General features: G+C 37.8%; 1 protein-coding gene across 3 annotated transcripts in view; it reads left to right on the plus strand.

Annotated features, from left to right (window-relative positions):
* Positions 1-2,065: 2,065 nt before the first annotated feature.
* Positions 2,066-14,083, plus strand: part of SPAG16 (sperm associated antigen 16) — a 419,391-nt gene continuing 407,373 nt past the window's right edge. For all 3 annotated transcript variants that reach the window (XM_072875058.1, XM_072875060.1, XM_072875061.1), the window contains exons 1-4: positions 2,066-2,141; positions 6,269-6,315; positions 6,743-6,841; positions 12,176-12,303. In XM_072875058.1, the coding sequence (XP_072731159.1) occupies positions 2,099-2,141; positions 6,269-6,315; positions 6,743-6,841; positions 12,176-12,303 (317 nt within the window). In that variant the 5' untranslated portion in view covers positions 2,066-2,098. The remainder of the gene's footprint in view (positions 2,142-6,268; positions 6,316-6,742; positions 6,842-12,175; positions 12,304-14,083) is intronic.

The following is a 14,083-nucleotide window of genomic DNA, read 5'->3' on the forward strand; positions in this document are numbered from 1 at the left end:
ATGTTTGTATCTTTGTGTAGCCTTTCTTATCAAATCTATTACCTGTGCACTTTGATCAAGCTGTTTATTCCTTTAACAAACCAGGAAGACTGAGATCCTTTTGTCCTTCACTGTTAATTGTTTTTCAATCTTAATCTTCCCTGAAGCACTTCTGAGCCCTTTTTAAGCTTTCTTCAGCCTTCTTAAATTGTTGATACCATACATTTCCATATTTTAGTGAGATAGAGAAGTCTTGTGAAAAATTTGTAAGGAGAATTTAGGCCTGTAGAGGCAGAGAAAACTCTCAGCAAAGTGGAGAAGGGAGAGAAGGCTACTGCTAGCATTTTGTTTGTTCCAACTCTTTGTGTAAAGGCTAACAGCAAACCTGTTGCTGAGAGGTATGGTATTAACTTACAATATTAATCAGCTGTGCTTGCCTGTTTTAAGTACAGCTACACTTACTCTGATTTGTGGTGGAATTGGGAACTTCCCTAAGAGAATGAGGCCTTCATTTGAAGCCATCCCAACTGCATTATGACTTTTTTTAATCCTGCAGTTTTGGAAGTACTGACTCATGGGTGTTGTGCTTTATGATGCCACTTCTGCTTATTTGTTATTTTCTGAGATGCTCTGCTGGAGTTCAGGACTGCTCTATTGGGTTGGATATGGATGAAAGAATGTTGTTCTGGTCACATCACTTTCCTCTGAAGGGAAAAAAACCAACCCTGCAAGACAAAAAGAAAGGTATGTCAGCTTTTGCCCTCCATCTCTTGAACCCAGATGAGTTCAAGCCCTGACATGTATCAAGCTCAACTCAGTGGTGAAGCTGACAAAAAAGAATTTATGAAGAAAGACAACAGTTCTTGTCTCCTTAGCAGTGCTGTGATGATCTTGTGCCAAAACACTGTTCTTTTATTACAGCTTGGAGACTTTGACAGTGCCAAAGTACTCATTGTTTCTCAAGAATGTGTCTACGATGGGAGAGGAATGGCAATCCTGTGTGATAATCTCTGGAAAGAAAATGCTAAAATAGTTTCACAGGTAACAGGCCCTCTTGCAGGATTGTATCTTGGTTTTTTTCAGGCTGAAGACTGAACTGAATTGCATAATTCAATTTCACCCACTTCCATCTTCTCTGATCTTCAGACTGTATTTCAGTTGTTAGATTTTTTTTTTAAAGCTTGCAAGCAAAATCTGTGCCTCTCCTTTCAGACCAGCTATTAGCACATCTTTTTTGATTTTTTTTTTCAGAGACTTTGGGCATTTATTTCAGTTACTTCATATGAATTCAAGCACTGATTCTGAATTCCTACTGCATGCAAAGCCCATTAACTCAACGGAAATTTAGGACTGGGACCTCTAAGGTTATTTTAAAATAAAAAAAGGAACAGAAATTTTTCTGTTGAATCCTGCAACCTCATCTCAAACTCCTCAGAGCCATAACCTGTGTTCTCCACAAATGTATAGGATATGGTGTGCTTCTTTCCCAAACTTTTGCTTGGGAAAACTCCTGCTCTTAATTAAAACTAGAACATACTGCAGGAACTTAATTTAAGTGATCAGGCATACAGGACTGAGCTCAGGTGATCCAACAAACACCTGTTTCAGCTACAAAAATGTTTCCTCTAAAGAAGAAATTAGTCCCTTCTTCTGAGATTGAAGCACTTTTCCCCTCCCTTCTCCTGTTGTTTTCCTTCCATTTAAGCAAATGCAGTATATTCCAGTCAAAAAGGCCGCAGAAGCCAGCGGGGCGGACCCTGAGGGGACACCGCGGCCCGCCCCGGCTCCGCCAGCGACCACCCTGGAAACCTCCAGAAATCTCCTCACCCCCCAGCAAGTCTCCTCACGGTCCCCGCCGGCGCCGGGGCCGCTCCCCCGCTAGTACAATGCGTGAGAAGCTTCGCCTCCACTTAAAGACAGCACCCGGTGGGGCCTCCGGGCGTAAGAAAGCGAAGCGTGAGTAACGCTGAATTAAATGAAATTAAATCGCCGCTGCGGCTCTGTTCCCGCCTCGCCCCGCCCCGCGGCCGCTGCTCGCCCTGGGACGGGCGCGGGCGCCTCTTCTCGCGAGAGGCCGCCCCCGGCAACGGCCCGACGCGACGGCGGGGAGGCAGCGGCCATGGAGGAGGCGGCGGGCTCTGAGGCGTCCTTTTGCCTGCAGAGTATCCTTCCTCCGCCGGAGTATTCTCCTCCTCCTCCTCCTCCTCGTCTGAGGCGGGCGGTTGGGGGGTGCGGGGCGCCCCGGGGTCCCGCCAGTTCCCCGCCTCAGGGGGCGAGCGGCGCGGGCGGGCCCGTCCCCTCAGCGCTCCTGCCCTCCTCCGTGTGTGTGCTTGTCCTCCCCAGGCCGGGGGACCCTGGGCCTGCCTCGGCGGTAGCTTGGGGGGGCCGGGCAGGGCGAGGGCAGCCGGGGCAGGACCGTCCCAACAGGGGACCCGCGGGCTGGCAAGTTATTTCACAGAGTAAGGGGAGGGGGGAAGCCCCAAACCCCCAACACCTTGTTGCTGCTTTTTGTGAGTTATTGCCCCTGCAGGCTAAAAAGGGCTAATATGCGGGGTGTCTTCTTGCAGAGATGGTAGGATCTTGCTCACTTCAACGTGGTGTTTGTTTTCTTGGCTGTTAGAGTCCCTGCGTGACCCTAGGGAGAAACAGGGTAATTTTATCCTCCCCTGCTGATGGGGCAGTCTAAACAAGGGTTAAAATTCTCAACTGAAAGTCTCTTGTTGCCATTTGTTTTAGTTGTTGATCAGCCAGTGCAAGATATCTAGGGAGGAGTGACAAGATGTGTCACTAAGACTCACAGTCCCAATCTGCTGTTGTAAAAGGTGCTCCTTTAATTTCCCAATGCCTGCCACACACAATAACTGGCTAGATAGTTGTGTTTTTGTTTAGTACTGGGTGTTACCGAGATAGAAAGATTACGATACAATAACCTAGCCATAATTTTATTTGCTGTGGCTTCTAGAGGAGAAAAATCCGTTTCAATTCTTCTCACAATTGAGTTGTGGCAAATTATGTTAGGAGTTTATGGCTTTTAAATGTGTAATTTTTGGTCAGACGACCCAAATTCTAGTTTTGTCACTAGGTCAGACTAGCTCTATCTGTTCTGTTTTGTAGCTGTGAGTTGCCAAATCAAGAAGATCTTGCGAGCTTTGTTTTAGAGGCTAAATAACCAGAGCTTAAGTGTTAGGCCCTACCGGTACCTTAGTTTTTCCTGCCTTGCTAGAATTAAGATGTAAGCCAATATAAAAGCAATAAATAAAAAAAAAAGTGGAAGATTGGTCTTGGTGAGTTTGTGCCTCAGTTTCTACCTCCTTGAAACTGCACAGCTGTTTTCAGTGTGGTGTGCTTAAAGCACTGCATCAGTACACTTTAAAATAATTGATACAGTGTTTGTTGGAAAAAAGCAACAGTTTTAAAACCAAATTCTTCTTTTATTTTGCACCTGGCTATGACTTTTGGAAAAAAGAGGAAAAAATAATCAGGATTTTTAAAGTAATGTTTTAGTCTGCGCACAGTGTTTGCAATCATGCGTTAGTTTAGACCATAATGGGTTGCAAGGATGGTCAGGTCAGTAGAAAATTCAGGAAAAAACCCCCAGTGTTTGAAAGTGTTTTACACATCAAGGGTATACTGCAGTGACTCTTCTATCTGCATTGAAAGATTTGATAAATGCAGAAAGAAATAGTCAAGATGGGGGGAAGGATCATTTAGAGCCCATACAAAAGATAGCTTTAGAAAAAATAGTCTCTGATCAAATCGCTAAACATGGTGTGAAAAATTGGTAGGTACGGTATTTTATTTAAATGTACTTCATTTAAATTAATTTTAAGTTGATAAATACTGTGCTATAAAGTAATGAAGAGGCTTTGGGGTTCCAGAGAAGTATGCAGGTATTTAGTTTGTACATAGAATTACTACATGTATATGGAAATTGTCTCCTGCTTCATACAAAAAATGTGCCTGAGTATTCACACTCTACAAACGTGACCACACTCTTTAAAGTCTCATTCTTTAAAGAGAAAATGTGTAGTCAGCTAGCTAGTGCTAGGATATCTTAATCTAATTAAAAAGAGGGGCTTTTTAGAACATTAACCTAACTAGTCAGTCAATATTACTGTGTCTTTTATCTTGACTTGCCTGCTGCAAGCATCCTTCTTGCTTTTTCAGACAATAAAGGAAACTTATTCTTCCTGCTTTGTGCTCGTGCCTTGCTGCTGTTCCCTTTTCTTATGTAATCAGCAGTTCAGGTGAACTTTTCTCCCTCTGAGTGGAAGGAACAAAGTCCAGGAATTAGTTGTTTCATTAGGACGTGGTCCTGACGTGAAGACCGAAACATTGCTGTTGTACTGGGGAGCAGGCAGACAGTGGAAAGGAAAGGCCTGATGCCCGAGTCCCGGCTTATTATCTCAAGTCTCTTGGGTCAGCTCTTGAAAGTCGTGTCTCAACACGAGCTATTGTCATCTCTGTTCTTTTTGCTTACCTTGGTGGACCCACACCTGGCCATGCTGAGAAAAGGTGCATTTGTTGAACCACACAATTTCTTTGCTCTCCTGTTAAAGTCAGGAGAGTTAATCCAGATTTCTTCTGGTGTGATAGAGAACAGACTTAGGCCTGTTAAATCTAATAGTTTGGGGGTTCTTTCCTTTTGTCCCCCCCTTATGAAAGAGCATAGTAAACATTTTTTGGAGATGAGTTTCTACATAGTCCAGGTCTTAGAATTAAACATTCCAGAATCTGTCAGGTTAGAAAATGAAGCTTTTGCAGAGAGCGAAATTTGAGATGCAGAGAGGTGGTGACTTGAATGCAAGTCCTGTGTTCCACATCTGCAGTCTGTGATGCAGTAATTCAGGAAGTAAATTTTGATGCAGTAATTCAGGAAGTAAATTTGGGGGCACATGTATTACAGGCATTTGCTTTCACGTACTAAGCCTAGATAGGAGATTCTTAAGAATCGTTCAGGCTGGTTTCCTATTTATACACATAATTTTTATAGTAAGCATGTAGTGTAATTGGGCACTTGGAGGTACACAGATGTGCTTTGACTTGATTACTGAAAATTATGCCTTTATTCACTCAATGACTTCCCTATTTAGTTTTTTTAGTTTAGAAGAGAAAATGACATCTCTCCAACTTTTATTTCAAATCTCACATCTCTGTGAAACAAATGGTGGTTATTCTTTTTGGGGACATGATCTTCAGCTGTTAGCCTTCTAGATGGTTACAATTTAACTGACAGTTTTGTTCAGGCTCTGATGTTGGGGTCTGGAATGCAGGTGATACTTCTACATATACTGTGAAGAACTGTAACAAAAAGGCCTGTACTGTGAGAACTGTAACAAAAGGCCTGTTTTTTAGGAGAATAGTTCAGATTTGGGAAACTTGATGCAAAGCTGGAAAATCATGTATCTTTTTTTTTCCTCTCTGTATATAGAAGTTACCATTTAAATTTGTGTGTGAAGTACTGAACTGCCAGCTTTTCTTCAGAAGTTAATTTCTGGTTTATTTACACGGGTCATTTGTAGGCTAACTGATTTCCTAGGGAAACTGTCAACAGAGCATCTTGCTAAAAACATTTTCGTTATACTTTCATGGGCTGTGAGGCTAGTGGATGAAAAAATGTTTATTTGGGTTTCATTTTAACACCATTTGTAGTTATTTTTAATGAAAAGTTTGACTAAAGCATTTGAAGGAACTGTAGATAATGTCCAAATGAATTTTTACATTTTGTAAGTTCCTTATCTTTTTATTTAGCTGTGTTGTAATTATTAAGGCACTTGTATCAGCTGCAGTAAATGGTCCTCTAGTATTCAGTGTTTGATCTCGGATGTTCAAGTTTGAACTTGTACATCTGAATTTGATAAAAAAAGGCCATTGTCTGAGAGCATGAAGTTAGTTAAGCTTGGAAGCATAAAGTCTGTGTCAGTCTCAGTGCAGTAGAGCCCTATGAAAACTGATGATTGTGTGAGAGCAGAATTTAGCTACTGTTTAACTCTGAACACTGCTTGACTTCTAACTTGGACAGATCTGATGAGGCAAATTTTAACGGTGTTAAAATCTGCTATAAAAACTTTGAATCTAAATTCTGTCTCTGTGCACATCACTTTCACTGGAGCTGGACCTGTTCACCTAAAGGCTGAAAGAAGCCTTGAAAGTGTAAAGTCTCGTGTCAAAAAGCACAAGGGCAAAGGTGGTGATAACAGGTTTATAGATGGTTGTTTTATGATACATTTTTTTTAAAGTTGGAACTCATCACATGCATCAGGTGTTTCAGACTTAACAAAATCTGCAGAATTTACCATAACAGATGACTCTAAAGATGATTATCAGTATGAAGAGGTAATTTACTAAATTGATAATCTTCTGATATATGTGGTGGAGTATTCATGTTTCATTCTTTTGTTTTACTTCATCAGTCACAAAAGCGTCCTAGGAGAAATGACATGAATCTCCTTTTATAAAGTGTGATGATGCTAGGCATATCTTTATTTTTCAAGAGACATTTTAGTGTCAGTTGATTTTGTTATGTTTTACTTTCTTTTGAATGTTAAGCACTTTTTTAAAGATACGGGTATTTCTATTTAGATGTTTCAGCTTATTTATAATGAATATTTCAGTAATATAAATTCTATTTAAATATGGAAAAATATTATTTTAACAAGAATGAGATTATTTTCAGTAGTTGTACTGGGAGTGGAAACGGTTGTACTCTGAAAGCAAAATGTATAAAATATGTTGATACCTAACTTTAAATCATTTCATTTAGGTTCCAGCAGATGATGAATTTAGTCTTCAGGAAGATGATGAGGATCTGTCAAAGGCTTTGCAGACTATTCAAGAGCAGGCTGAAGATGCCCAAATTTTAGTAAGAACTTCCTAAACATTCTGAGACTCTCTCTGTAATTCAGTTGGCATTAGTGACTTAAAATTTACACATCATAATTTATTGTAATTATGAAATATTTATGTGGAAAATATTGTTTCTTATCTTTTAGAAGTTTCTAGGGGTAAACATGTGCCACAGTGCGAAAAGCAACTTATATTTCCTGAGTTTTATCTTCTTTTAACTTTTGTTCATTTTATGTTCCATAAACAACCTGATGTTGCAAATACATGTAACAAATATATAGATACATTTTAAATAATGTATCAATGTTATTACAATGTATCAGCACTTTAGGGTTTGTTTCTTTATCTGAGTATATTGAGTGAGAGTGTGATCCCTGACAAAAGAAAGAAACTGCATATGCTTAAGACCCACAGAAGCTTATACTCAAATACTTTGCTAAAGAAGATTATTCATGTATTGAAAATAAAGAATGGGCTGCTAAACTATGTTAAATCAAAATGTTAATGAAATTATCAATCATTTCACACAGTTTTTGAAACTTCTTACATTTACAGTTTGTTTTCAAAACAGTCATGTAATAGTTCAGAGTTAGACAATGGGATTGTTATATTGCATTTTCCAAAATATGATTTACCTGAATTTACCTGCTTATAACAATCTAATGGAAAAGTGCTTTTCCCTCCTGTGTTTCTAATATCACCACTATCTTATAGCCTCATCAGTAAGCTATTGTCATAGACTTTGTTTTGCAAAAGCGAATGATTAATAATGAAAAGATAATTTTATCTGAATTATTCTTAACATCAAAATGGAGGAAAAATGTGCATTTTCTTCTGCCCTAGTGCATATCAACAGATCAGTTTTGTATTTTAGATCAAACTTTGAATGAAAACTGACAATACCGGAGTCTTACGTGTTTTGAAACTGAATATGCCTGAAAATTAAGGGAAAGAAGGCAGAATTTTTAAGGACTGAACATGCTTAATGTTAACCAAGTAGTGGAAATTCTTAGTGTTCTTTAGGGATAACTGAAGTCATGTCTGTCTTACTGTGTGAGTTGACATTCAAATAAAAAGTGAAACAAGGAAGAATATTTTCAATCTGATCTTTTGACAGTGCTATGTTTACATCATCTTTTACCTCTTTGTTGATTTGTTGAACTCTGAGTGGTAGGAAACAATATGCTGATATCTATCCTATTTAATCAAACTGAAGAAAGTGTTACCTTTCCTTAAAACAAAAGAACATGTGTGCTTAAACTCAAATTCTCTTTGACTTTGTGGTTTTGCTAATAGATGTCTGTTTTCTTGCTTCTTGACTCATTATTTGGAGGTTTCATTTTTTCCATAATTTTGAAACTGAAATAATATTTCCAGCCTTTAGACAGAAAGACATGCATAGAAAAATGTTTTAATACACTTGCTAGCTCCTTGACAGCTTTCATAATGATTCACTGTGTGTTTTGTGAGGCTCAGTAGCTAGACTGTTTGATGGTAATTCACTGGAAAAAACCAAGTGCTGCAGTGAATGTGTTTGGTGACCCAAGTTAGAAGCACTGTTTCCTGTGAATTAATATTGAATCAATATCCAGACTCTGAGCTGAGGAGCACAGTAGAAGGCTGTCTTCACGTGATAAATAATTGGTACACTTTTTCAATTATTAGCTTCTAATCTTGGCTACCATAGGTAATAACCATGTCCTGGAACAGCTACTCCGTGATAAACATTTTTAAGTGATTATGTATATTTGCTGTTAATAGTAACTTGTATACCTAATACCATATTAAAGATTGCATTTCAGTATTAGATGCAAATCTTTTGGTTAAGAAAAGAAACTATATAGAGAAGGCGCAGATCAAGTGAGCTTCTAAAAATATTTAAGTGATTTGCCAAATGCAGATACTCAATTTAGAAACTATGGATATTTATAGTAACTACAGTTTCTTTTGCGCTCTGTAAAAAGGTCAAGTATAAACAGGAAAATGTAAGAAAAATCCTTATTTTCAAACTTTCTTCCAAAGTAATTAGCACTAATTACTAAATGAAGAAGAGCAAACATAAGCAAATGAGATGGTGCTATTCAGTGCTATTTTTTTTTTTTTTTGGTTTAAGTAAAATTGGTGTATGGGAATTAAAACTATGTTTCTACAGGGGAGATTTTGAGACATGTTTTCTTTCCTTCTGGATCTCTGCATAGGTGCTGTGAAATTACTGTTCTTGAAGGAGTTTGGCGAGGCTCCCTCACCAGTTACAGTTCATGTTTTTCTTTGGATCCCAACAGGGAAATGAGGGTGATAGAGCTCTAATCTCTAAGTATTGCTTTCCCCTAGTCTGCAGGTGAAATGGCAGCTGATTCAAAATACAACTGTGCTGGGCAGCACATGCTTTGGATAGCAGTGATTCTGCCTACTGTTCCTGTTCTAGTCATCATTTGTCCTTTTCAGTTGCAGCTCATGATTTTTTTTTTCTGTTGTCCTTGTTTTGAGATATTGTAAAGTAATAGAAACTCTTTTTAAACACAAGCGATAGAATATTTTGCATTTGAAAGAGTATCTTCAGTTGATAAGGGACCCTAGGAGAACTTCTGGAAAACCACACACACAAAAGAAAGCTGGCTGAAATACTTTCTTCAGGAGTTACAGCTATTACACTTCCATTCCAAGATCTTTATTTTCTTAATATCCCAAATGATAATCTGAAGTTACATTGTCCTTCACTAACCTTATATTTTATGTAGGTTTGATGTTTAATTTGTTTGAACCTGTTAAAAAAAATCCTTGAATTCCCCTTTTCTATTCTTTTTTAGTTTAAGTTTTGCAACAACGTCTTATTTTGTTTTCCACAGAAATTATTAATTTATTTCATGTTCATCTTTCTTCATTGGACAGAAATTCTTGCGAGTATTGTGGAAATCCTTAAGGTTAAGGTCTTAGCAATTTATTTTAGTGATCATACTTGCAATCCTTACATTCAAAATGTTTTGAAGATTTTAATGAAAAAAAAATCAAGAAATATTTAACAAAGCAATTATTGAGTTTGTTTATTTTGACTTAATGGTCAGAATCCTTTAATAAGGTGTGTTTGTCTATACAGCTACTATAGGGTGTCTATTTGCACCACAAGTTAGTAGATTGTATTTTCCTCATTTCTAAATAGGTAAATATATACAAAAACTTATTGTTGTGTCCTTCTATGGGTAGTCATCCAAGGTTAAGATTAAGTTAAAGAAAGTGGTTAGCCTAATATCACTCTCAAAGTCTGCAGAAGAGCTGGGAATTTAGTTCTGATTTCCTGAGGCCCTGTTCCAGCACTGTGCCTGTTAGACTGCATTCATTTTTCTGTATACTGTTCCCTGATTGAGCTTTGGATCCTGAAGTGATTCTCAGTGCTAGTATCTAGCTAATAAATTCTTTTCTGCACAGATGAAACTAATTCCTATCATATTTCCATTTATTAAGGGAATCAAGCTGTGTCATTTCTTCCGAAGACTGGCTTGATAGATGTGTTTGGGAAACTACAAGCAACAATATTAGACATTTGCGTCATTTAGAATAAAGAAAGAAAAGAAGCAAGAAAAGGGATGCAGCTGCATGTCTGCAGATGTACTCTCTTTGGCTCTTGTATTACCACAATTAGAAAATAGACCTGTCTGTACTGTATCTCTAGTAATGAAAATACGCTAAATATTACATTGCACTTGGCCTATTGTATTATTCATAATACAGTGTTACATGGCCTTGATCGTACATGTACAATTTTGCTTATATTGGATAGGTTGCTTGGATTAAACACAACATTTTCTGTATGCTACAAAATGGCTATGAGATTTTCCAGTGTAGGGAATGCTGTGTGTTTTTATTTTATCAAGAGAAATGCCTTTATCTCCAGGTAATTTATGCAGCCATGTTGATAGAGCTCCCACTAAGGACATGAATAAAGCCATAAATGGATGGAGTTATCAAAAATCCCTGGCCTATAGATTCTTTTTTAAATGGCTGGAGGAAATAATTTGCAGTCACAGCCTTTGGCATGTCTTGATGAATATCTCACTGGAATTTTTTTTCAGTTTTGCTAGTACTGAAGAAAACAAGGTAGGCATGTATGGAAGCTGTTTCTCTACAGTGGTGGTTGGTTTGTGGTTTGTGTGGTGTGTTTTTTTTTTAATAATATGTAGCTCACACTATTATAGAATCTGAGTTTCTTTCAGGAGCACATTAAGTGCTAGTTGTCAAGCCCAGGTTTGTTCTGTCATCCTCTCACCAGGAGGACAGGCATGTGCAGTGTCTTGTCTAGTAGCCTGCGTTGTTGAGCAAGTCCATTGTAGCATTGTGCGCATGTGGAATTCCCAAATGCTGAGAGCTTCACATTTAGGTATGTCAAGTTGCTGAAATCCATTTGAAGCCTGAATGAATTAAGGCCATCTCTTTGGCTGCCAAGTCATGGCAGTCTCTCTCATCTGGCTATCTTTAAATGCATTTTGCGGGGGTTAGTCTCAGACTGGGTCATATTTTACTTTTTTCATGTCTCCTTGCATCTAGGAGAGCTTAATATCAAGCTATGCACTGAGTGGGCTGAACAGGGTTGGGTGAAGGTAAGAAATTTGCATTGCAACAGAAAGCTGTGAAAGGGATTTTTTTTTTCCTCTGTGGTAGGATTGCTCTGTTTTGATTCTGCTTTTGGCAACTGCGCTTGACCCATGAGCTGATCTTATCTGAATAGCTGTCTATCTTGATGGCACTGGAGGAGCTGCGTATGAAGCCTCAGTGCACCATCTGCATTCTGCTAATACTTGTAGCAATGTTGTCTGGCAGCTTCGTTCAGTGTCTGCATATGGATGTTGAGAAGAAAAGGGAGAACTGATCTCTGTGAGACTTCCTAAGAGGTCTAATGATGGCGATGCAGTTCTTTCAGTCTCTCCGTTGCATGCATCGTTACAAAAAGAATATAAGCCATTTTACTATCACCTTGGACTTCTGCATTTTTTTATTAGATGAAGTACTGATTTTTCTCATCAGTAGTTTTGAAGGTTGCTGAAGGGTGCAGGGGTATGAGAACTACCATTTTCTCTCTGGTCAGTGACAGAAGATCATCCATCGGTTTAAATGGTTTCAAGTCCATATCGGATTGTCAGGTTCAGAATACTTGCTTAAATCCGGTGATTTTTGAGTTATTTCTCTATAACCTTTCACAGACCTTGACATTAGAAGGATCAGTGATTACAAATCTGATCAATAAAGACAAAGGAAACACTCAGGTGTACTCCAGTAGGTCGATGACTTCAGAAATAGAAGGTATGATAATTACATTTCTCTTGTAGGTTTAATAACCGTTATCAAATTTTAATTTCAGGCTTTGCAATCAGTTCTGACTTCTGAGAAATCAGTGTCTGAAATACCTGAAGCAATGGATGACTTCTTCTGCAATTTCCTGGTCAGATTGGGAATGTCCAGAACCCTTGACTGCTTCCAAACTGAATGGTAAAATATTTTAAGTGACCAGGTTACTTTGAGAATTAGGAAGTAGATGCTCAGGATTCAAATATTTCCAGTATTTCAGGATATATTTCCAGAAAACTCAGAATTCTGAGTACAAGTGATTCTTAAATACATAGTGTTCTACCAAATAAATATATTCATGTTGAGAATGAGGATGCAAACTATTGTTTTAAAGATAGTCTTTCAAGAAAGCTGACTCCTGGGATCTCCTAAACAGGTATCTTTGAAGGACTGTGTGCATTTCACCTAACCCTAGACTTTTGCAAGCCTGAAGTGGTCACCTGAGGCCTCTTTTGTGACCAGTCAAGAGAAATACTCATTTGCAGGATGCAACTCAGATGAGTTGTTTAAGCCATCTACTTTAAGATTAAATGAATTCAATTATATTTTTTTCAAGTATATTTTGTGCTCCACTGACTACCAACGAAAACTAGAAACCAGCTGCAGTGCACAAGTCATCATTGGATCAAATGAGTCCAATGCAAAATGACCAGCATTTCATTTCAGCAGTGCTGAGAAATCATGTGGCTTTGTTATTTTCTTGCTTTCCAGAACCTGGGTGCCTGCTTAAAAACTGAATGTTTTGTAGTATGGTATAATATTTTCACCTTCCTTGTTTGGGTATTTTTGGACATTCATCATAGGTACCTTGTATTTTGAAGTAGAATAATCACAATTTTTGATAGGTAGTAATTTTGGTACATCAGTCAAAATAATATGGTTGATTAGTTTGCTTTTTTCTTTTTAAAATTTAATTCCTATAGTAATCAGAATAGCAAACTCTTGAGCTGTTGCTATCTTCTTTTCCCTAGCTTTTATAGATTGCAGAGATTTTGTCCATACCTCTTGCAGAAGTGTAAAAATGCTGCTTTGTCTAAATACTCACTTCCTCCACCACTCTTCACATATGGAATCCCACAGGGTGTATACTGTTTTTAATACCGATTAAGAATGATGTGCTAGGAGTGCTGCAAAGCTTGAGAGGAGAGCTGAATTATTTTGGAGCAAAAGATTGTGCTTGTCATAAAGTTCTATTGAAATACTTTCAGTTATAAGCTTGCTTTGAATCTGCAAGTTACATTGGAGAGATTCTATGAAGTGGAAACACCTCCCTGACTTATCTTGTAGTCAGTCTTTAAACATCAGAAGTTCAGAGATTTGTTAATAAGGTCTTTTGAAATTGTTTGACTTGAAAATTAGTAAATTTGAAAAGTTAGAAACATTTTTGCCTACAAAAGCCTTGAACCTTTTAGATTTTCTTAGAAATATCCTCTAATGAGGAAATCATTGCTGTTGTTTGCAAGGCTTGTGGTCTTATTAGAGTAAAGCTTGCCAATCGGGCGTTGCCTTTGGAATTAATAATCTAGTTTTTGATAGCATAACAATGTGACTTAAATGATTCCTTAGAGAAGGAGCACTATAGTTCTGTATTCTTTTTCAACAAAAGAACTGATATGAATAGCATTAAGTTTGAAGAAGTTTAACAGTTTTCATGGAAAAAGATAATTAATACTAGACAGATATAAATAGCGACCTTTTTATGAAACTACAGCTTTCTTTGAAGCACTTAAAGTCTGAATTTATATCAATGGCAAAATTCAAATTGCTTTTTAACAGAGCAAGAGAAGGTCTTAGTAGCCCCTATCTTGTAAATCCTTAGCTATGCATATATTTTTTTCTCTGTAAGTAATATTTTTAATTTCAGTAGCATTACAAATGAGCTCAGCATGTCAGGATCTAAGCTTACTGTATTGAGACTTTT

Source organism: Ciconia boyciana, chromosome 10 (assembly GCF_034638445.1).
Source record: "Ciconia boyciana chromosome 10, ASM3463844v1, whole genome shotgun sequence".
NCBI lineage: Eukaryota > Metazoa > Chordata > Aves > Ciconiiformes > Ciconiidae > Ciconia > Ciconia boyciana.